This window comes from Monopterus albus, unplaced genomic scaffold (genome assembly GCF_001952655.1).
Source record: "Monopterus albus unplaced genomic scaffold, M_albus_1.0 scaffold316.1, whole genome shotgun sequence".
In the NCBI taxonomy this organism is placed as follows: Eukaryota; Metazoa; Chordata; class Actinopteri; order Synbranchiformes; family Synbranchidae; genus Monopterus; species Monopterus albus.
This window is the reverse complement of record NW_018128196.1, coordinates 149,262-172,412: the sequence shown is the minus strand read 5'-3', so window position 1 is coordinate 172,412 and position 23,151 is coordinate 149,262. Positions and strand designations below refer to the sequence as shown.

The 23,151-nt window shown below is 45.6% G+C and overlaps 2 protein-coding genes across 3 annotated transcripts in view; one reads left to right on the top strand and one right to left on the bottom strand.

Annotated features, from left to right (window-relative positions):
• Nucleotides 1-17,189, bottom strand: part of dhx9 (DEAH (Asp-Glu-Ala-His) box helicase 9) — an 18,507-nt gene extending 1,318 nt beyond the window's left edge. Inside the window, exons 1-28 of the mRNA XM_020623904.1 lie at nt 17,097-17,189; nt 16,065-16,204; nt 15,839-15,979; nt 15,173-15,293; nt 14,619-14,770; nt 14,264-14,412; nt 12,592-12,638; nt 12,244-12,380; nt 12,029-12,118; nt 11,771-11,932; nt 10,334-10,411; nt 9,376-9,567; nt 8,628-8,769; nt 8,455-8,537; nt 8,215-8,371; nt 6,302-6,399; nt 5,694-5,907; nt 4,484-4,578; nt 4,107-4,180; nt 3,878-4,030; nt 3,629-3,789; nt 3,018-3,129; nt 2,774-2,935; nt 2,438-2,565; nt 1,578-1,807; nt 915-1,030; nt 160-360; nt 5-15 (exon numbers count right to left, since the gene is read on the bottom strand). Of these exons, the coding sequence (XP_020479560.1) occupies nt 5-15; nt 160-360; nt 915-1,030; nt 1,578-1,807; nt 2,438-2,565; nt 2,774-2,935; nt 3,018-3,129; nt 3,629-3,789; nt 3,878-4,030; nt 4,107-4,180; nt 4,484-4,578; nt 5,694-5,907; nt 6,302-6,399; nt 8,215-8,371; nt 8,455-8,537; nt 8,628-8,769; nt 9,376-9,567; nt 10,334-10,411; nt 11,771-11,932; nt 12,029-12,118; nt 12,244-12,380; nt 12,592-12,638; nt 14,264-14,412; nt 14,619-14,770; nt 15,173-15,293; nt 15,839-15,979; nt 16,065-16,175 (3,517 nt within the window). The 5' untranslated portion in view covers nt 16,176-16,204; nt 17,097-17,189. The remainder of the gene's footprint in view (nt 1-4; nt 16-159; nt 361-914; nt 1,031-1,577; nt 1,808-2,437; nt 2,566-2,773; nt 2,936-3,017; nt 3,130-3,628; nt 3,790-3,877; nt 4,031-4,106; nt 4,181-4,483; nt 4,579-5,693; nt 5,908-6,301; nt 6,400-8,214; nt 8,372-8,454; nt 8,538-8,627; nt 8,770-9,375; nt 9,568-10,333; nt 10,412-11,770; nt 11,933-12,028; nt 12,119-12,243; nt 12,381-12,591; nt 12,639-14,263; nt 14,413-14,618; nt 14,771-15,172; nt 15,294-15,838; nt 15,980-16,064; nt 16,205-17,096) is intronic.
• Nucleotides 17,190-19,669: 2,480 nt separating this feature from the next.
• lamc2 (laminin, gamma 2) overlaps nt 19,670-23,151 on the top strand; it is a 21,508-nt gene continuing 18,026 nt past the window's right edge. The window contains exon 1 of one of the 2 annotated variants that reach the window (XM_020623934.1): nt 19,670-19,889. In XM_020623934.1, the coding sequence (XP_020479590.1) occupies nt 19,805-19,889 (85 nt within the window). In that variant the 5' untranslated portion in view covers nt 19,670-19,804. Of the gene's footprint in view, nt 19,890-20,643; nt 20,814-23,151 lie in introns of those variants that run through there. The other variant, XM_020623935.1, reaches the window with a different exon arrangement.

The window sequence follows — 23,151 nt, the reverse complement described above, 5'->3', positions numbered from 1 at the left end:
GGGCCATCTCCCATCCTGTGCAGAGACATGAGAGGTTTCCATCACACACTCAAACTGTTCACACCAGTCTTGGTTTAATGAGCCTCGTGTTGAACAGCTTTGCCTGTATAACAAGGAAACACACTGAGCCGTTAGCTGCTGCCCATTGCGTCGTGTTACCTGCTGCTGCCGGCCGTCATGCTGAGCCCGGCTGCTGACGGCCTGGAGATGTGTCTGATGATGTTGAGCAGGTGCTGGTTGGTCTCGTCCATCTGTCTGATGTACTCTGGGTCCTTGGTCACTTCAACCACCAGAGCCTCGAACCCGGCCCGCAGAGCTGCCACGCCCCCCGCCACCTCGTGAGGAATCCTCAGTTTGATCCTGCACACATTCATGTGAAAGGTCAACACTCACTAAACAGACCCTTGTAGGCATGTCGTGATTAACATCAGCAACTCCTGCTGCCAACACTAACACTTATAACAACTTAGAGGCAACTCTGTCATGGGCAGTAACCACAAACAGGGCGCGGCCCCTCCACAGGTACTGCACTGGGGACCTGTTAGTCACTGCACCACAAGACAACTTGTCCATCTACAACTCTGTTTTGAGATTTCTGCCCAAACATGCCCACCAGGACAACAGGCGTCGGTCCACAGGTGAAGGTTCAAAGACAGGTAACGACGCTCACCGATGCTGGGCTATAACGGCTCAGTTGTTTGGGGACATTGCTGGCCATCAAAGGACTAAAACATCGGGATATACATCTCTGACTCAACACCAGTCGGGCAGAACTGATGAAGCCTCTTGGATGAGAGGTGAAACGTCTTAGGCCTAAAAAGCTAGTCCAGTTTGAGTTTTTTCAGCTGAGAAGCTAATGAGCAGACTAACGGACAAAGATCAGGCTCCAGCTGTGTGTCTGCGGTGGCCCTCACCAGTCGTCGAGCTCTACCACGTCTCCGTTGGAGCTGATTTTCTTGCAGCCGAACAGCAGCAGCTGCAGCGGACTGACCAGAGTCATCCCTTTGGCTGAGATTGCTCGGGTTCGAATCTGAAAAACAAACAATAACTACCTCAGCTCCAACAGCATGGTTTAGTCTTATCAGTGACAACGCCACATTTAACACACCGAGTTTCCACACTTCCCAAGGAGTGGCTGTCAGGGTCATTTTCATATGAAAAATTCCAGTAAGTCGGGCTTTGTTAAGCTCCCGGGACATGTGGGTTGGTGTCAGCCATTTTCCAAGCTACAGCAAAGAAATGCAGGGTTTCTAGAAAACAGGACAATCTCCTCTTCCACCGCTGTCATTTTTACTAAACAAACTGCACCGATTCATTCTGTAGTTAAAAAATCTCAGGACATTGTGACCATTCAAAGAACAATCAGAGGAAACCAAACAGATGTGCTGCATACATTTCACACTGCACTGTTACTGTCCAAACAATGTTGTTGAGGTTTTCAACATACAACATAAATATTAAAGAAACTGAGTATTTCTTCAAGTTCTGTATTGAAAGACGTTTAAAAATGTTTGTTTTGCTCTTCTCCTTGATTTTTTTAGTAAAGGAATCAAAAACACTTGGTGTTGTGATTTTACCTTCTCACCGAAGACGAAAAACGGCGACGGGTAGCTCATGTCATGGCTGCTGAAGGGGCAGTTGACAGAGGATTTGTGGATGAGGGCGTTGCGTCCCTCGGTGGTCAGGATCTTCCTCTTCTCTTTGTGGTAGCAGACATTTGGGTACGAGCCAAAGGTCAGCAGAGAAATCACCACATCCAGGTTGTTGTCCGGTCCGACCGTGTTGAACATCTGAGTCATCAGACACTCTGAGAGAGACAGAGAAGGTCACTGCCTGTCATTTCTTAAGGAATAAAACTGCATCCACATCCCAGACCTGATGTGTCCACAGCAGTGTGAACAGACCAGACCAGATCTAGGCCACCTGCTTATGTACTCCTAGAACCGATTCCTCTCCGCCCTCTGACTACGCGAGTGCCGTCAGAACAGTCAAATCGGAATCCATGTGACGTCTCCTCCTCTGCACATACGGCCCGTCATCATCGGCGGCCCCTCACAGACCAGTAACAATAAACATGGAGGAGAGCGACAACAGTGATGGGGTCAGTGGAGAGACCAGGACGTGGTGGACATTTATGGAGAAGCTTCTGATCAGGCCAAACTGGGAGGAACAGATCGTAACCCAGAGGTTTGGGAGGAAACTGGGCCATTTGACCATCGCACACACCACCTGGTTGTTATTCTTCTGTGCAGGTGGCTCACATTTCAGTTATACCTGTGCATGTGTGGCAGTTTAGGAGCTGAGCGGTGTTCATACCGGAGACGGGTACATGGCACTGACACGCACAGACGGGAAGCAGCAACACAACAAGGTCAGAGCTGAGAGTTAAGGCCTGGGATGTGGATGCGGATGCGGGCTCAGTGGTGTGTTCAGGTACCTTCAGGGAATCCAGAGTTGACCAGGATCTCCTTCAGCTGCACTTTGGCCTCCCAGGTCATCCTCAGAGTCGACATGTTAAGGCGTTTGTGTTCACAGAAGCGACTTTCTGCTTCCTCACCATTAACCCTGAACAGAAAGCCACAAGGTTACTGAGGAGCTTAGTACCACTTCAGTCATTCAAACAGGCAGGTGCGGCTGCGTGTATGAGCCAGGAGTCATAAACAGCAGCTCACTGAACTTTAACGAGGGGAGCAGCACAGCTCTATACAGCATAAACTATATGAACACTAATGGCTGACTGTCACCCCGCCCTTTCCTCGCCCTGTGAACAGACCTGACATCATCCCAGGCCTGGAAGACAGACAGCAGAGCCACGTGATCAGAGAAACGACTGCCAGCAAAGTTTCTGTGGACAAAGCCGAGACGTTTGCCCTCGCTGATGAAAGGCTCTGGGAAACAGAAGGCAGCTGAGATGGTGCACATGGCGTCTCCAACACTAGAGGGCGACAGACAGTTTTTAAAGTCATAAAGTAAACAGGCTACTGGCTGATTCCCCAGGACAGAGCAGCAAAACCGACCTGAAGATGCAGCCCATGATCATCATCTTCCCCAATCGAGGTTCGATGGGCAGCCGAGCCAGAATCCGTCCCAGAGGAGTCAGCTCATCGTTAGTGTCCAGAGCGTCCAGCTCTGAAACACACACACACACACACACACACACGCAGTCATTGGGAGGCTGACAGGAAACTATCCTCTGCTGCTTCAGTCCTCAGCAGGTCAAGAAAAATAATCACAACACTTTACTGTTTCTGTTCATTCTGAAGGAAACAAGCCAGTCACTCATCTCCCCTGGCTGCAACTACAGTTTCTCACCATGAGTCAAAACACCGGTTAAAATGACATTAGTTTTTTCTTTTTCTAGAAACAGGTCTTGTCTTGCAGCTCCTCTTGGTAAGAAATGACTACACAACCACAACACTTCTGATAGTTCCCCAAAGACCTTTGTATCTGCCTTTCAGCACTGAAAAATACTGACCAACTCTCCTGATAGAAGAGCGACAGATACCAACATGATTCAGAGACAATAGCAAAGGGCCGTGGTGACTTTAGTAGAGGAGGCATTATGTACTGCTGTGTAGACATCAGGGTGGCCCAATACCAGAGCCTGTCACCTTAGTGCATTTTGTACCTTTCAATGTGTGTTCAGCCTCGATGACAGCGTCCAGCGGCGGCGGCTCAATGGCCTTGGACAGGAAGTGTCCGATGGCTCCAAGTCTCAGTAGTTTGATGCTCAGAGCAACTTCATGCAGCGGTGTCCTGAAGATCTCTGGAGTCATATGAGTCTCCAGCCTGCAGAGGCATGAAACACACACATCTGTGGTCACAAGCAGATGGGGAGCGACGACACCACGGCCGAACACACACCGAGGAGGCTTACTTCTCGAACCGAGCTTGGCTACACAGGTGGAAGCAGAACCCGGGCCGCACTCTGCCGGCGCGACCTTTCCTCTGCTCCAGGTTGGTCTTGGACGCCCAGACGGTGGCATAGTTGGTCATGTTGTTGTGCGAGGTGAAGAGCTTCACTTTCTGCCTGTGAGCACAGCGAGCACACTGTCAGAACAATCATATATGGAAATCCAGACTGACACCGACAGCCTGACACTTACTTGCAGGAGTCGATGACGTAGACGACATCATTGATGGTGATGCTCGTCTCTGCGATGTTGGTGGACAGAATCACCTGCAACATCACACCAGAAGTGGAACATGTGTCATCCAAGTAGCAAACAAACATGTTTTCCCAACAGCTAGAGCTCAACTGATGCTGGACTGTTTGGAGCCAACACCAAGCTCCTGTGAGAGTTCAGTCTGAATGACAAACAGCACCGACATTCATGTCTCAGAGGATGCACACTGGTTTCGTGTACGCACTAATGAGCTTCTGTCTGAAGCAGCAGGAGTCTCAGAGTGAGACTGTGACCAGGAACTGGTCTGAAGCTCACTCAATACATTAACTGTACTTTCCCATCTGCCTGAATCTGACCTTTCTGATGTTGTCAGGAACCGGCTCAAACACCTTCCTCTGCTCCTCTCGGGGGATCTGGGAGTGAAGCGGCATGATCCGGTACCGGTTACTTCCTGAAACAAACAGAAAAAAAAAACAAAAACTCCATCACAGCCCGACCTGCACTGCATTCACTATGCATATCTTACACTGTGTTTATATTCATTTCCAACACTTCAGTTTTGCATCCAGTGTTACAGGAGGTCAAACCTCTGCTAAACAAAGAGGTTGCTCTGACTTGAGAAGGTCCATACCAGTGGGTTTGCAGGTTTTGTCTTCATTACTGGGAAGCACATATGCTTCTTTAACCACTTTGCAAACCAGTGGTGTGTTTTCAGATGTATCTCCTACCAGACTGGTTTCTGTTCATGTCTGTATGGTATGAAATCCTGCTGTCAGTTGTGTCACACATCACAGTGAACAGGTCTGCATTGTCTGTTCTTCTCCCCCAGTTTTACTCCAGCACTGCTTCCTAATGCAGTGTAACTAGGTTTATTTTAAAAAAAGGTTGCGCTGCTTTGCTCACTTATACATCACGCTCAGAGAAGTCAAACGGGGGAGCTGGGATGCCAAAATCCAAAGCACTGCAAGAGGGTTTGCAGACCCACATCACTGCAGGGTTTACTGAGACGGTGTGTGCACCTACCCCTGCGGAGATATACGACCATAAACAAAAGGAAACATCTCAGTGACTTTTGTGCTCTTTAACACAACACCTGTGATGTATGAGATGCCTCTGGCCAGTTTAAATGGTCTAGTATTTGATTTTCAAGCTATACGAATGTGAAATCCAAGGGGTGCCTCAAACAAAAGAAAATCTGTATCTGAAAGGTGCATGCATTTGAAAACAGTCAACAAGTTAGTTAAGAATCTATCATTTGTACTTAAGGAGCTACAACTTGTAAACCTGCTGGTATGGACTTCTAATGGGTCACAAGCCAAAACGCTGCTGTGTTCAGATGGAGCTGCCACAGACAGATGACACGACCTGCTGAGGTCGTATCTCAGGATAAAACCCAGTCATTTCAAGGTCATTCCTTTATTGTGAAGAGGACTTCCTTTTTGAATTGCTTTCACACTGAGGTCTTTTAGTTTAAGGGGGAGGACAGGCAGCAGTGCAGTGGTGTGTTGGTCCCTGCAGGCAGCTCAGCCGTCCTCCTGCAGGTGTGATGTGCGATGTGAAGCGCACCAAAGTGTGGGTTGGTCTCCAGGTGTCTCTGCATGGAGTAGATGAGGTTCCAGCCAGGCAGGAAGATGAGCACGGCTCCAGCCACCTGCAGCGTCTCGATGTATTTCAAGAGCGCTTCGACCAGCTCGAAGGACGTCTCCTTCTCGTTAATCTGAGCCATGGACTGCTTTGTCTCCACCGTGTACTCCGAGCCACATATCGCATTACAGTTGGTCTGCACAGGCAGGAAAACAAGAGTTAGTCTCCAAACTGACACAGAAACAGTTGCTACACTGGGACAATTATAATGTGAGAGGGAAGTCTCAGTTTCTTATTAGTGTGTGATGCTCTTCACCGAAGGCCAACTGAGACCTCTGAAAATGTGCTGAATGATCGGGGTATATGGAAATGAAATCCTCTCAAAGTCTAGAATTTGATCTCAAAACTAGAAAAGAACTTCTTGGGTTGTGATCCAACTTTGAGAAACCCATCTCTGTCAGTGCTCCTACTGCTGGCGTGGAAAGTGCCGGCCATGATGATGACTGACTACGCTCACGCACACTTATTAATGTTTTTCAGTGGGACATTTACATCCCGATGCACTGAGTGTCACATCAGAACAAACGTACGTCGTCATCTCCTCCCTCCTCATCTTTCTCCTTCTTCTTTCGGTCCATCGGTGGAGGGACAAAGTGGGTCATCTGGATGCAGTCTTCCAGGAAATACTCTGCAAACAAACAAATGTGTTAACTGTAGGGCTGGGCGATTCTTTCGATTTTTTCGATTAATTCGAATTTACGTTTTAAGGCGATTTTTTTTTTTTAAATCGAGGTATAGCAATTTTTAATTATAATAAAAAATAGATACATTGTCATTGCACCAATGGCAGAATAATTAAAAGGCAATATTGTCCGACCACATGATGGCGCGCCTAATTAACCGCTTACGTGTGAGAGCACTCTATGAAGGAACGTAATAGGCTATAGAAAAACATCATGGAGATGGGTGGCTCTTCACATCAAGATGACCTTGTGCCAAAAAAAGGTACTAGTAACGTTTCCTCTGTGGTTTGGAAATGGTTAGGCTTTGAGAGGTAAGACGTCGAACAAACTTTTGTCAAATGCAAAATATGTCGAAAGTCCGTTGCAACCGGCAGTGGCAGCACCACTAATTTATTCCAACATTTGCGACAAAGACACCAAGTAGAATGGGAAGAATGCTCAAAGTTAAGAGACGAAAACAAGCCAAGTGCAACGGGGCAACCTAAAATAGCAAAACGCCAGATGTCATTAGCGGCATCATTTTCCAATGCCACTCCATATGACAAAAAGGTGCCCCGATGGCAAGAAATTACAGATGCTGTGGCGTTTCATATCGCTAAGGACATGGTTCCCATATACACCATCGAAAAGCCAGGTTCCTAAAAATGCTTCGCACTGTTGATCCAAGATACACGTTGCCAAGCCGCAAATATTTCAAAGACGTAGCTATTCCTCGAATGTACACTGAAACACGTGAAAAAGTAGCGGAACAGCTTGATAAGGCATCTTTTTTTTCTACGACGACTGACCTGTGGAGTAGTCGTACTCTTCAGCCTTACATGAGCCTCACAGCCCATTATGTTGATGCAGAATGGAAACTGCGAAGTGTTTGTCTTCAGACATGTTATTTTCCTGACGATCATACTGGGGAAGTAATTGGTCAAGGGCTTAAAGATGTGCTGGCTTCTTATCAAACATTTACTGTTAATAATGCTTCTGGTGTAAATGTGCTTAATTTTTGAGTTGACTGATTGGTTAAAATCATTGGTCATTGATTTAAAATGGTTATTTTCTTACTCTGTATTAAGAAGAATTCAATATTTACTTTCATATTTAATTCAGCTGCAAAGACATTTCATTAGAGAATTTGTTTTACATTTATTTACACCTTGTTGACCAATTTATGTATGGCATGCACACTAAAATACAATGTTTCTTAAACTGATGGTTTTTCAAGTTACTTAAGAAGAGAATGTTACTTCAGTCACGTTGTTGTACTTGTGTTTAAGTTGGCTAGTTACACATAAAAAAAAAATCGAAATCGAAATCGTGAATCGGTCACATTTTATGAAAAAACCTAGATTTTTATTTTTTGCCATATCGCCCAGCCCTAGTTAACTGTACCAAACTCCAGTGGGAGCACACTGACCCAGGGATCCTTGGTCAGTTTTTCCCATTAAAAATAACACCACTCTAGGTAAGTGACTCTTTGTTTCATGCCTGCTTTGGTAGCTGAATAAATGTCCTGACATGCGACTCCAGCTGTGGTGTCGTTTTTGGTTTCATCAGGAGGATTTCTACCACTTTTAATGTGAAAAAACGTAAATTCTTGAAATCCGGCTGTTTTACCTTCTCCTCACTTTGCCACTTCTGTCCTTAGCCTCACACACTACATTTCTGTTTTGGAACCAGCCGGAAAGCGGAGTGAGAACGAGACCATCAATGTTTTCAACCAACACAGAGCAGCCATCTCTGCACACAGACAGGTGGCCCCGAGGTACCTTGAACAGGGAAGGTGCGTCCGAACACCTCGATGACGGGACAGTTGAAGAAGTACTCTCTGAACATGGTGGTATCGATGGTGGCCGACATGAGGATGATGCGGACCTCTGGGTAGGCCTGGACCACGTCCCTGAGGACCACCATCAGGAAGTCGGTCTGTACAGGCACACAAGGGGTCAAACAACACAGGAAGTTGTCCTGTCTTATAAACCCGTGACCCGGTTAATGAATGAACTTACGTTGATGTCTCTCTCGTGGATCTCGTCAACGATAACGTGGCTAATCCCTCTGATTCCTGCTTCAAGTTTCCGCAGCAAAACACCTGAAACACAAAACACTCCTGAGCACCCTGCTGACAAGGCAGTGAAGCCTGACCGGTTTCTGATCAGCACCTGGTGGACAAGGTACGTACCAACGGTGCAGAAGAGGATGCTGGCGTGGGGTCGAGGGAGGACCGACTCAAAGCGGACGCTATAGCCGCAGCTTTTCCCAAGATCCTCTCCTCTCTCGTAGGAGACTCTCTCAGCCACGGACACAGCGCTGATACGTCGGGGCTGCAGAGAAGAAGACAGGCTCACGTTAAACACACTGACTGGGATCGGAGTCTGAGGAGCAGCTGATACAGCCCGAGTCAGCACAGACTCCTCCATAGCTGCTCCAGACCCCACAGAACTGCTGGGAGCATCTTAACAAGGATCTCGTGACCACCGGACAGTTTATATCCTCTGGGATGTGGCGGATATTATTACCTTCATCTCATCGCCCATGCCGGGTTCCCACTCTTCTCAGGAAATAATTGTCCAGGACATTTTCAGTGACATAAGGCTGTGGTGTCAAATGGGGATCACGTCTTAGACTAAGTTCCTCTGTATGAAAGTCTCTTTGAAATCATATGTATTAATCCACAATGAAACTTTATCTGTATAACTAGTCTTTATGACTGATTATCGATGACTGTCGCACTCTCCCAGACACGCAGATATTCAGTCCCTCAGTGTGTGACTGTTAGTGTCCTATAATAAATGTGTGTGCTTTACTTTCTGCAGCTCGTGTCTCTCTCTACAGTCTCTTTTACATCACAAGTAAGGGTGAGAAAATAGAAACCTGACTCACAGAGAAGAGTAATTTGTCATCAATGAGGGTCAGCTGCTGAGCATTACCTGGGTGACCACGATGTTACAGTCAGACGCTCGGCCTCCTTTGAGAAAGCGGTCCAGGATGTACTGAGGAACCTGAGTGGTTTTACCGCAGCCCGTTGCTCCTCTGATTATCACCACAGAGTTGTTGCTGACAGCTGCCATGATCTCCTCCTCAAACTGTTTGACGGGCAGCTGGTCACGATCTGCCAGGATCTGAACCACAGAGAGACCATCACCAACACTTCGAGGTCCATTGTTCAACAAATCATCATTTCTCTTCTCTTGAATTCACACCACATCAACCTGAAGAGTTTCCCTTTTATGGTTACACAGAAATTACACATGGGAGGTTTTCAAGGCTGAACTCAGATGTTTTTAAGCTAAATATTAGGGCTGAGCAATTAGTAGAATAAACTGGTGAGCCAACATTTGACTAACTAATGTACCCAGATTTACAGATGTTGGTATGCGGCAAAGGCTGAGAACAGTGTCTGAAGACAAGGTCGTCGGTCTCTGGTTACACTTGTCCACCAGCTACTACTACACTGCACAGAACATGCTGGAGCAGGCTGTTGAAAACAGATGGGCCTCACGTTTCCTGAAGTACAGCCCGACAAGCTACACCAGGGTCTGGACTCGCACACTTTACGGTAAGGACACCACATTCACTGGTGCCGCTGGTCTCTGGACAGGGTTTGTGCACAGTAACACAAACAGACAGAATCACCAGCTGCAACCTTCAGTGTTCCAGACCTGTCCTGACTTGTCTATAACCTCAACAAGTCAAAAGTTCACCTTGCTGACAACCGTTCACTGTCAGTGAAATGTGTGTGCGTTCTCTGTTGTCTTTACACACAAACAGGCTGTGAGGCACTTTTAGCTGTTTTAACTCAACCATGAGGGACGATGAGGACAGCAGGGATCAGTCCAGTGCTGCACAAACAAAAGCAGCCACAGATGCAGACGAGGAAGAGCTGACCTTCTGCAGGTTGTCGTCGTGCTCCAGCTGGTACATCAGCTCATCATGCAGGTCGGCACTGATCTGCTCCGGGGTGCACTGGAGGACAGGATAACAGAGAAATACTTCAGCTTAGTATTCCTGACTTCAGTCATTTCAGGCGCTTTCAGACTGGAGGAGCTTTTTCATATTTCTTAGAAGTATTAGAAAAAGTTTGCCCTTTTCTGTGTGTCTGCACTGGAGGAACTGAGAATGGTAACAGTTCTTAAAACACTGTTTTGAGGGAGTGTTTTAGCTCCTGCTTCAGGGCAGGTGTTCTCCACGGACAACAGGAACCATGAATGACATGCATGTACTATGGCCAGAGCAGCACCGTCATTTTATAAAAACCACATTAGCCGTGTATAGCGATCAGCAGCCATCACCAGTGACATGGGGAGCTGCAGTGCGCCAGCGTAAGCCTCTGCAGACAGCCAGCGGCTCCTTAAAGGTTAGAAACATATAAAGAAAGTACTAAACTGGTATTGTAATGTGACTCTGTTACCTGTTGTGAGCTTGTTGGCTAGTGGCTAACAGTCAGCCAGCTTAGTATTACATCACCTCAGCACTCCTACTGGTGGTGCAAATGCATACAGGAAAAAGCCCATGAAAGGTCTGTATCTGTTGGAGGGGTTCCCCAGGTGGGTAGTCCCTAGAACTAAGTCCCTAGGACTCTTTGGTCCGAAGGCGCCTTTAGTCTGACTTAGTTACATCACTACAGATCCATTAGCAGCAGTATGCCCTCGCTGTAAGAACATTTTTCTGGACACCCTACAGACTAATATCTTGTAGAAATCCATTTAAAAATTTACTGTGGAATTAAAAGCCACTTAGTGGGGTCCATGATAATGATTAAATCAAAACACACACAGCTCCGTCTTAGCAGCTTTAGCAACTGGATTCCAGCAAAGCAAGAAAAAAAACTCTCAAAAGCATTACAAGAAAGCAAGTTATTACTGGGAATCGTGGCCATCGTACACCCATCCTCCAAATCACTGTCACCGTTTAAATGGCTTCTGTAATCTGAGGACAGACGTTACAGACAGATTGTCACTATATGACAATATGCATGGTGGCCTGCTGGCACAGAGTGATCCATGGCGCAGTGACGTCTTCATGCCCCAATAACAGCAGGACATGGAGACAAAACTGTGACCTATGGTTTTTCTTCTTCCAACAACACATTCTTCACCAAATGCGACTAATACCCCACAAAGTACAGTGACTGTTCTCTGACTGGGAAAATTCTGGGAAACACAAATATGAACTTGAATATTAAGAGGTCCACCAGTGTCCATCACTCTGCATTCATACTGGTTTACTAGGTAATGCAACAGTGCATCAGTGTTATCTGAATGCCTGGCAGTACACAGCAAATCAATAAAATCAATCTGCCCGAGTAGGAGAACAAAGACTCACGTAGGCCAGCGGCCCCTCGTCAATATTGCTGCTGGTCCAGGGGTTCCAGTTGACCTGTGGAGGGGACCAGGGGACCACCCCAGCTCCACTCTGACGCTGGGATGGCTCAAATGTCGCCATCTTCCCCTGGATCAGAGACACCGAACTGCTGGGATCTGCAGGCTGGACCGGACGAGATGAACCAAGACAAACCAAGTTAGCCCTGACAAGTAGGGTCAGCTACTAGAAGGGTCAATTCTGGGTACTCCGGTGACTCACAGACGGGGGGATGTGGACTCCGAGCTCCTGGACGACACCGGCCAGCTGCTGCTGCAGCTCTGGAGAAACATGGACCTCGAAGGCCTCCAGCTGGACACAGGAAACACAGAGTCAAAAACAAATGTTGTTTGGCTGAAGCCTGACTTTATCTGAAGCGACACATCTGTCAGTAAACTGTCTGAGACAAGGCTGAGGAGGATGTCCTGCTGGCGTACAGTTTCTCCTTCCTTCTTCTTGGTGACTCCAGAGTATGCCTCAATGACCCCCAGGTGATACAGCTGTCGGACCAGAGACAGGGCGCATGACTGGGCCGCCAGCTTCTTGTTGGAGCCGTGCTCTCGAGCCGTAATCCCTTCAGAACAGACAGGTAAAGAGTGCTGTGAACTTTGACCTGACATATGGAACTAACACAAACATCAGAGTAAAAACTGCTCTTACTCAGGCTGAGTGACTAAACCTGAAATTATCATCAGATTTCTACTCAGATTTGTATAAAATAGTTTTTTCAACATTTGCTAATGAAACTTTAACAGCATTTCAAAAGAGAGGTGCGAGTTTCTTACTTCTGCCGAGCTGTTTCACAAACAGCTGCATCTCCGCTATGAAACTCCTGCAGACATAAAAAGAGCACAGCTTTACTTCCTGGGTTTTTCAAACTAAAAGCATGAGCAATGATTAAAGTGAAGTGATGAACTCACCCATTGTGTTCTCAGGAGGAAGCCTGTATGTTTTTCTGCCAGACTTAAAAAAAAAACAACACCCGTCAGCAGCTGTGACTGTGGGGTCCCCGGCTGCTCCCTGCCCTGCGGTGAACAGCGACACCAGAAATCACAACCAGACTCCACTGAGAACCGAGATGCACCCATGGGACAGCTTTAGTTCATCTAAACACTGTCTCATGTCTTCCTTCAGTGTGGTTGTGAGTTCTCGTGTTGCTCTGTGTTCCGCCTCCAAAGGCCACCAGTTTCAGCTGGTGCCTGGGCCCCCTCCTCCTGCTCCCTGCTCTACTTTCACTGTGTTAGATGTTCACTTTGCACATGCAGTGTTCCAACTGTGAGATCTCTCTGGTGTAGCCAACACACTCTGGAGGTCTCTGTGTTTACAGCAGTCCAGCAGAAAAACATACAGGAACATCCTGAACACAAGTGTGGGATTTCAATGACAACCAATTCATTTCACACAACCCGGCTGCATCACAGGGCCACGTCGGGGTGTGCTGATCGGGGAGGTGCAGCATGTGTGGAGGGTTGAAACACATTGATGCTGCCAAGACACAGCCAGGGTGTGTTGATGCTCAGAGAGTGGCTGTAACTGCTGACAAGTGTTCATTTGAGTACAGGGCACAAGCAAACCTTTCTCCTGTCATCGCTATCATGTTGCATTTACTGACATAAGAGGAAAAAAATAAGGTTTTTGTAAGAGCAGCAGATGAAGCAGAAAAAGGAGAAACGGACAAAACACAATCAGAAAAAAAGGTCGCAGAAGAGAAAAGGTCAGGAAACAAATAAAATCAGGACATTTCCTGAAGAAGTCTTTAATTCATGACAACTCTCTGTAAGGGCTCCAGAGAAGCTGTAGTTATCACATCATAAATGATCCAATAAACGTCCGTGAAATGTGAAATCCACCAGGGATCTGACTGAGTGTTAAAGATGAGCCTGAAGTTATGACGGATGTCATCAATAAAGTTACTTATTCTAAAATAGCTCCTCCATCCCAGAAACAAGCAGCCTCGTGAACATGCTTACTAGAATGGAAATGATCTGGAATAATAATCAAAAAAGAAATTTTATTCACTGACAGAAAATCTGTCAATAAAAATATTTAATTCATTGAGTAAAACTCCCAAAGGTTTAGCTGCTTTTCTAGTTTTCATTTCATTGTAAACCAAATGTTTGAGAGTATTTTAGTTTGGGGCTTTATTTATATTTTATAGACTCGCTGATTATCTGATTTATAAGCAAAAAAATTACTAAAGTCATTCAAAGGGAAATGTGTCATTTGCGCTACCTGACAGATTCTTGCAGGAGAGCAAATGGTGATTTCTGATGTAAAATAAACATCATTTAGATAAAGGCTGTTACCAGTTCTATAAGTGTTAAAACCTGGTTGAAAACCTGTGACGTTCCCCTTTAAATAAGCAGACGGCACAGCGCAGGACTGTGGTCTGTGCTCCGTGAAACATCCAGGCTGTTTTCTAACCACCCCGCACACGTCGACTTCTCTGATGCACACCTGTTGTGGTCTGGTCCCACTTGGCTGTATTTATACTCCGTGCTGGTTTTCTCCTTCTGGAAGAACTGGTTTAGACGGGCCTTGGCGTTCTCCAGTGTCCAGTTACCATGGAGATTAGCATTCAGGTCCACCTCCTCCGACTCCAGAGTCTACGACAAACATCCAGACAGGCACAAGAAGAACAGTGAATAACATTCCAATTTGCTAATGTGGATTTATTGGTGTCAGTATTATCTCCTAGAGATGTTACTGGGCAGCCACTGACGCAGGCTGAGCCTTCCCTGGAAACATTCTTTTTTGTACTCAGGACAGTCAGCTGGGTTTTGTCAGTGGTAAAATAAACAGGAAGTCGTACCGCCTGTGCCTCCTGTTCGTCTCTCTTGGCATAGTACTCTTTCAGGTTGGCTCCTCGGTCCCACTGAGCTCCTCCTCCTACTAATCCAGAGTTCCCTCCTCCTGAGTAACCAAGTCCAGTCACTCCTGGAACTGGCCCACCGCTGCTGCCCTCTTGTAACAACAAGAATAAAGACAAACATGCAGAGTGATGCTGACGGCAACTTCTTACTGAAGTGTGCAAAAAGTGAACAAGGTGGGTTGAAGCTGGCACTGGCAGTGAGCATATCTGTAAAATTAACAGGGAGGAAAACTTTGCTCATGTTAGCGCAGGCGCTGTGGGTCGTGTCTGAATGAATGTGATGATGTGAGTCTGAGCTTGTTCAGACTTGTTCATCACAGTCAGGTTTATGAGACGACTGAGACGAGTCTGCAGCCTGCTGTGCTGCCATTTAGCAGTGCAGAATAAAAGCAGCACTCATATTGTCCTGCTGTGATCTCCAGGAAAGAGGAGCATGTACGCCAACAGCAGTTTAATTAAAATGTGACTTATTGTTAAAGAAACGATTCTGTTACCTTGCTCTTTTTTCACTACAAGGTGAGGGGGTAGGGGGCCGCCAGATGGGAGGTTTCCAAAGCCGTCACAGTGTTCTTCCCCGCCTCCTCCATCAGGCTGGTCACCACCTGGAGCGCTCACCTGGCAACACAAGATTCAGATTCAGTCTGTGAACTTGAATTAATGTGACCTGTACTACCAGAGCTGTTCACTGTAGCATGTGGATGGCAGCTGAGGGCACGGGCTGAGAGGACTAGCTGGTTAATTCCTCAGTTAATAGAAAATCTGCCCATGACCATTTGAATAACTGTGGCAATTGTTTAAGTTATTTGCAAAGTAAGAACATTGTGCAAAGTCTCTCTTAGTATAGACCAAATATTTGATTGATGTCCTTATTAATTCTTTAATGGAATATTAAATAGCTAGTGGTTTCAATGTCTTAAAACAACTTTTCTGTTCCACTGAAACTAACTGCAACAGGAATTTAGTTGTTATTACTCAGCTTTGAACTGGGATTCACATTCTGAAACCTCTGGCCCAGCAGCATTATAACCCTGTGAGTGGTTTACTCTCAGAGATGGAAACTCATTCATACTTCGTTCTTGGAGGTTTTAAGACATGATATGAAAACCACTAAGTCAGTTTTTGTTTCATCATTTACACAACAACAGGAATGGTGTACTGACCCCCATAGCTGGGACCTCTGCTGGATTCATTTCCCCAACTCGAACCAGGTAGTTCACAAAGTCCCTGGCAGCGTTGGTCTGGGCATCCTTCTTGTTGGTGGAGTTTCCCATCCCGATGTAGCTGAAGCCATCAACACGAACCTGCACAGAGGAGAGTTTAAGGTCAGACAGAGTAAGTGAGCTGAACAGAACTTACAGCAGAACACGGGGTAGACAGAAAACTCACCTCACACATAAATTTCTGTCTGTTTTTGTTGCCTGCAGCTCGGATGTCATAGCTGGGAGTCAGCTTCTTCTTTCCACACCAGGCATACAGAAAGTTCTTGATGTCTGCCATGGTGGACTGACGGTCCTTCTCTGTAGACCCTTCAGTGTGTGAAATAAACTCCTGGCAGTTAACTAACAAACAAGTTCTGATAAACTGCCTGACAAACTTTAAAATAAACCAGTCAATTTAACTGTGACCACTCCTGTCAGCGTAATTAATGTTCGCTAATTCCAAACGGCTTCTGAGACTCGGAGTAACCAAAGAGCATATAATAACAAAACTCCACCCAAAAATCGTTCGTTGACCTAGGAGACATACTCGACTGTAATGTCTTGATTAACCCGGTTTAATGAATAAATAAAACCTCGAAATGGCTTCGGGACGGAAATGACAGCCCAACACGAGGTTAATGTAATTCAGAAGTAGACATGAGAACCCCTGTGTTGTGGTAGATAAGGCCACTCGCTTTGAATTACAAGTTTTTTTCAATCGAGTTTGGCTTGTAGTTACAGGGAAACGATTTGAAAGCATGGAACCTTATAAATGTTATGCAAACCATTTAGTAACGAAGCGAAAATTTAAAAGGGACAGTGCTTGTTTGTTGGCACTTTGTGTTCACGGTTCTTCACAGCAACCTGCACGTTAGCATACACTCCGGCTTTATCTTCGTAGCTAGCGGCACCACCTAAGGCTAACTTCCGCCAATCATCAGCACTTTGCTACGTTATTTATATACACCAAACTCACACAGTCACTATATCGTGTTTTAAACTTACGTGTCAGACCAATATTTAATGCGCACACTCATTCATTCAAGCTTCGTGAGATAAAGCTGCCATTAGCTCGTTGAATCAATTAGTGAACCTCACTCTTGTTAGGCTTACTGCGTAGAATAATAAATTATTGCCTTTGCTGGAAACACTGAACTGCATTACAAACACTAACAATTAATTAACAAATCTAACTGTTGGCAATAAGCTTATGACTCACAGTCAGATCGGTAAAGATGAAAGTTACTGCAGACTTCAGATCTGCTACACCGGGAGCTTGCTATCCTTCACTTGGATCTGTTGTTGTGGTTGACTTCCGGTTAAAAATGTTTATCACGCCCCCTGCTGGGCCGGAGTGTGACTAGTACTACACCAGTGTGAACCTCCTGGTATTATGATGAATCCAGCAGCTATCAAAATTGCTTTAGTGTAAATTCAATTCAAAATACTTTATTCTTAATTTGAGTCAAGACAGTTTGCAACAGCTAGACACAGGCAGTTCATTTCCACACAAAAAACTGAACCTACAACAACAACATCTGGTGACTGGAGATTATTTTTGTTCTAATATCATCTGGAACCAGCCTCTGCCATCAGTTACAATCTTTGCATTACTGTTGTACTGGTGCTCTAATCTAGTTGTTGTACAATTATAATACACTAATAGTTTTGCTAGATTTTCTGGTTACTTTGTTTATTATAATTATTAATTAAAGTTACCAAAGTAAAAATACAATTAAGAGAACATGAAACACAGATTTAGACATAAAAAGACCAACATTATTCATGTTCAGTGTCTGTCAACAACTATATCATCTCATTTGAAGGCATATTGTATACACGGTCCATGATTTCATATGAATGCAGCAGCCTCCAGTTCAGGGTGAGAACAGGACAAGTTGTTCACTAACACATTAATAAACACTCAGCACTGATTACAGCCAGACTGCAGTCTGTTACAGGCCAGTTATGACATGTTTATTCAGTGATTACACATGAACCAGACACACTGATAGTGTAGCTGAAAAGTGAACTCAGAGTTGGGAAATGCAGACAGATGTTGACAACACGTGTGTTTTGAGGGTGTGGGGCTGACAAGGTAACAGGAACAGACCGGGCGTGGCTCTGTGTGTGTTCCAGCCTGCAGCGGTGTGTTTGTGCAGATCAGTGGTGGGGAAAGTGTTCAGGTGTGTAACCATGAGCTGGCGGTGTGTGTGCGTGTGTGCATCTGAAGCTCAGGGTGTGTCTGGCCGCTCCGTCATACCTGCAGCTTCAGGACACAGTTTACAAATGGAAACAACCCTGAGTCCTGAGGGCTGTGATTTAGTGACACCACACAGGCAGGTTCAGTACCCAGACTGCCAATGTTAGAAACATGAGTCCAAATACAACAATCAACCACTCAAATGTGGCTACTGAGAAACCAAAACGACAATGAGAGGAGTGTCCTCTGGGCCACAGAGATTCACAACATGAGAAAATACTGCAAGTACAATACACATTATTGATAAAACTGCCAAAACTGTGACTGCTGAGCAAACAGATTCTGACACTCTTCAAACATGCACCTACTGCTACAGCAGCAGGACTCCTCACTGGTGCCAGGAGTGGAGAACACCTCTCCTCGGCACCACTTGCTTTGAATATTTGATGCATGGTTTGGCACCAGCTCCCATCTCAGATCCCCTTGTCCCTCGCTCCACATCCAGACCCTTGGATCAGTTCCACACTCACAGATCCACAGGTGACGGAGCCTTTTCCAGAGCTGCTCCCACACTGTGGATCAGTTCACCCATTAGCGCCAGCTCCTCCTCACTGGTTTCCACCTTTATGTCCCAGCCTTACACTGCTGCTTTTGAGTGAGTCTTCACAATGATTAACATTTTGTTTGTCTTGTTTACTTCCTGTCAGTAAAGCACCTTGGTCAGCATCTGTTGCTTTTAAATGTGCCCTATAAATACATTTGACTTGACGTCTAAGGCTCAGTCATTACCATGTGTTACCTGAACATACTGTGGCCCGCTGCACTCCTATCTCACAGAACTCACAAAGTCCAGCAAAAGAACCCCCATAAGGCCACTTTCATTGTCGCTGCTAACCTGCAGAGTTTAGAACCGGTGTTAGAATGTGAATTACTGTAGACCATGCTAATCCTCCTGACTGCTGGCAAGTTCTAGGTACAGACTGAAAACTCTTTAAAATCTCTCTCAAAAACAAACGTTTTGAGAAACACATTCTCTTGTGTTATCTTTTTAGTGCAATTACCATTTTGTTCTTATTTGTGTTTACTTGTACTTTTATTTAGCATATTTCTGGTCATTTTTCTTTTTCTTTCATGTCTTTGTAACTTGTTTTTCAAAAGTGCTATAAAGTTATTTTCTAGGCCACTGCTGGCTGAACAGTTTCAGGCAGATAAAAACTAAATGAACACAAACTTCTCCTCGTCATGCTCCTCTGCTCACTCACATTTCTCTGAGCTACTCAAACAACTTGGTTCAACATGCTCTGTGAGGTCTTATGATGTCGTGCTTGGTTAATGTTTAATGATTAGCTCCGTTCAACCGGCTGAACTCTCCTACATTCAGCAGCACACAGACACATCTGAATCAAATGCTGAATACTTTCCATTTCTGGGACACTTCCTGTCCACACAATAGGATTTTTAAATCGCTGCCTTGTGAAACGTCTTTGTATCATAAAACTGTAACTGTCCCAGCCGAGGTCCAGAACAACGCCCCGGACTGTCCCAGCGCTCCCAGCGGCTGACACACATCCTCTGACTGTGTGTGAGTGTATACTCTGTGAATCACATGTGAGTAAGTGTGCAGCAGCATGCACAGCGTGTACAGACCTGCAGCAGGACAGGAGTTAAAAAGCAGCTTCCTGCAGCTCTGAGGACATTTGACACTGATCTGCTTTTCACACACTATGACGAGCAGCAGCAGCAGCTGGATTTCACTCTGCGGGGTTTTGGCTGCAGTTTGTGCCGTCCAGGCGGCGTTCACGCACTATGGTGAGTGTCTGACCCTCTTGTTCTCTACTCGGTTTAGTTTCCAGGATGAAGGAACTCGGCTTGCTTCGTTAAACACTCCTGCATGCACAACTGCTGTCATCTTTACACTTTGTTGTTTCCAGCCAACACAATTTGAACTCAGTTTACCTTTTAGTTTTCTTCTGTCACTAGGGAGCAAGATCTCTTAATTAGCCCTTAACCACCTCCAAACACTTACTGTATTATGAATAAAGAGCAGCAATGGAAAGTACATTTAATTAAGTAGGCTACAATTCTGAAGTAGCTGAACTTTGAGTATTTGTTCTGCTACTTCATCCTTAGACAGACCATGTACTTTTTACTGCACTACATGTACCTGATAACTTCAGAATCAGATGAATCAAATCCAGTAGAACCATCAGACTCTATTGATCCTGGTGGGAGATCCACCAGCTACCCAGCAGGATGTAATGTACTTCACAGTATAAGTATATAAGGTAGTTACCATCAGCTCCACCTTTACCAGCTGCAGCATTAAAGTGATGAACACAGTAACGCATCAGTCACTATGATCCAGTAGTATCAGAGACATTACTGGGACACGGGCCAATCTGCAGGACGTGTACTGGTAATTTGGTACTTCAAGTAGATTTGGATGCTGATTTTTTTATACCCTTACTTCAGTAACATTTCGAGTGCAGGAGCTTTACTTGTAACTGAGTATGTGTACACTGTGGTACTTTCACTTGAACGTCCACTGCTTTCCGTATAAGGCTGCGACGCACCTTGAGCTGGGTCTGGGCGTGACTTGTGCTTTCGTTCCCTTCTGGGCACAGAAACACTTCACAGTCATGTATGTTCAGACACACACGTCAGAAACGGTGTAGCTGGAGCTGTAAATGCTGAGCCCACCGTTGCTCAGGTGAACGTCGCCTCCTCACACAGGTGAGTCAGCGCTGGTCGAGCTGCCGCTACACTAATCCTGAATCAGAGGATGATAAAGTGATGTGAGGCCTCACCTGAAACTCACCTCAGCCTGCATGAGACATGCACCTGGTCACACCTACAGTCTTCAGAGACACGTTTAAAATAGTTAATGCTTCTTATTACCAAAAGCCCAAAACCAACAACAACCACAAATACAGGGTTGCATTTAAAGAAAGGCTCAGTCATTTCCTAAAATAGCTGCAAATCGTATTCAAACAGACATGTTGAAATTCTTGTTCTCTGCTACTTAAACTTCTTTGCCGGTCAGTGATTTCTGCAGTTTTCAGCAAAGAACCACTGAGTTTGTGGCCAGTTGTGTGTTTGTAGACTCTTTGAACCTTTGTGCGTGCTCACCTGCCGCGCACTGTCAGGTCTGTGCTAGCTTAGCATTTAGCCATAAGTGGAAGTGTACCAGCTGATATTTTACCTATAATTGGTACCGAATGATCTGATTATTTCCAGGAAACGTTTTAGGAGATTATTTGGAAATACGTTTGAATTGTCCTCCTGTGTATTTTAGAGGGAATATTGTAGTTTTTCACTACATTTACGTCTCACTGTGTTATTAAAAACGAATCCACCTAACAGCAGCAGCAAAGTGGACACATGGATGCACAAGTATTTATAATCTACTATTTTGACCAGTGAGTGCTTTTAGTCGTGGTTCTCCTAAAGTACAGTTTTCTGCTTTTATTCAAATAAAATGCAGGACTTTTACTTGCAGCAGAGTATTTCTACCCTGCGGTATTCATACTTTTACTTCAGTGGAATATCCGGGTAGCTCCACAGCTAATCCTGTAATTTGTGGTCACTACAGTACGAAGCCACCTGGGCTGTGAAATTCATTTCTCTGTCCCACCAAACCAAGGCTTTAGTGGTAAAAGTGGGATAATGAAATGAGCCGATGTTTGCTTCCATCCGACTTCCTGTCACGACACAGTTTACCACTAAGTGCTGCTCATAGGGCTGGATGAAGCGCCCTCCTTGTTACCAGCGGGAGCAAGCCGCAGCCTGTTGAAGCTCACCCGGGTCCCGTCCTAATGTAAACACAGTGGATGTGTTAGCACGGAGTCGATCCCTGGGCTGGCCGCAGGCACACAGCCGTGGTGTTTCCTCAGATGGGTGTTGGTTGGTGTGGGTGGGACCCTGTGGAGGATTTGTCTGCAGCTCTTCGTGGGATTACTGCAGGAACCACAGAACACATTCCGTAAACACCGAGCCTGTCGTTCTCCTCACACTGTTTAACACTTTGCTCTGGGGGTAGACATCAATGAGGACGAACCCTGCCCACATTTGAGTTTTGCATGAAGGTCATGCATCTGTGTGACTTAAGATAAAATATGTTTTACTTAGGTTTCCATTAAATCAGCATCATCGGGCCCAAAGGACACTTACTGACATTAGAGGCATTTCTTTACTCCTCATTCAAAAGCTCTAAAAATCCCACAACTAAAAATTTGATCCATGAAATGTCTGAAGGTGGCTGGACTTCCACAAAGTGTCCAGATCTCATTCCTGGTCCCAGGAGGAGCATCATCCACAGAACAAACTTGTCATTTTAGCTCTACTGGTACGATCGAGAAGAGCCAGATTCAAGATGGCACCAATGCAACACTAGGATGCCAACCAGAGAAGAAGAAGAGCCAGATCATCCAGATGTTGTCCTTTCTGTCCAACCAGTTCAGTTTCTGCAAAGAAAGCTGCAGCTTTTAAAGAGCACTAACAGGGATGTAGACGCACGTTGTCCCTGTGGTCAGGTGGCGACCTGCCTCTGCACAACTGCACTGTTGTCTGCAGCACTTACACGTTTGTGTCTAAGTAGCAGCTGATGTTTAGATTAAACTCAACACATTTTAACATGGCCTGCATTTCTAAAACTGTACGACCTGATGGAGTGTTTCTGCTAATAAAATGTGAAATGAAAAAGACTGAGCACAGCAGGACGCTGACTGGATGAGTGGAGGAATAAACAGTAGGCAGCACTCAGTGGTGGGAGAAAACCTAAGACATAGCACAAACTCAGAACCGTGACATAACACGATGAGCAATGTTTCTATTAGGGATGTCATGTTAAAACCGAGCTCACGAGCGCCTGAAAACATCTGTCTGACGCAACACAAACATCGAAGGTGTGATCGACTAGCGGTATGATCGACTAGTGACCAGACCTCGGAACCAGGATCCAGGACCCATGACCAGCACGCCGAGGACCAGTATGCCGAGACAAGGAGAGTATGAAGGGGTTGCTGGACCCTCAGATGTATGAAGAAACACGCAGGTATATTGATATCTGCGA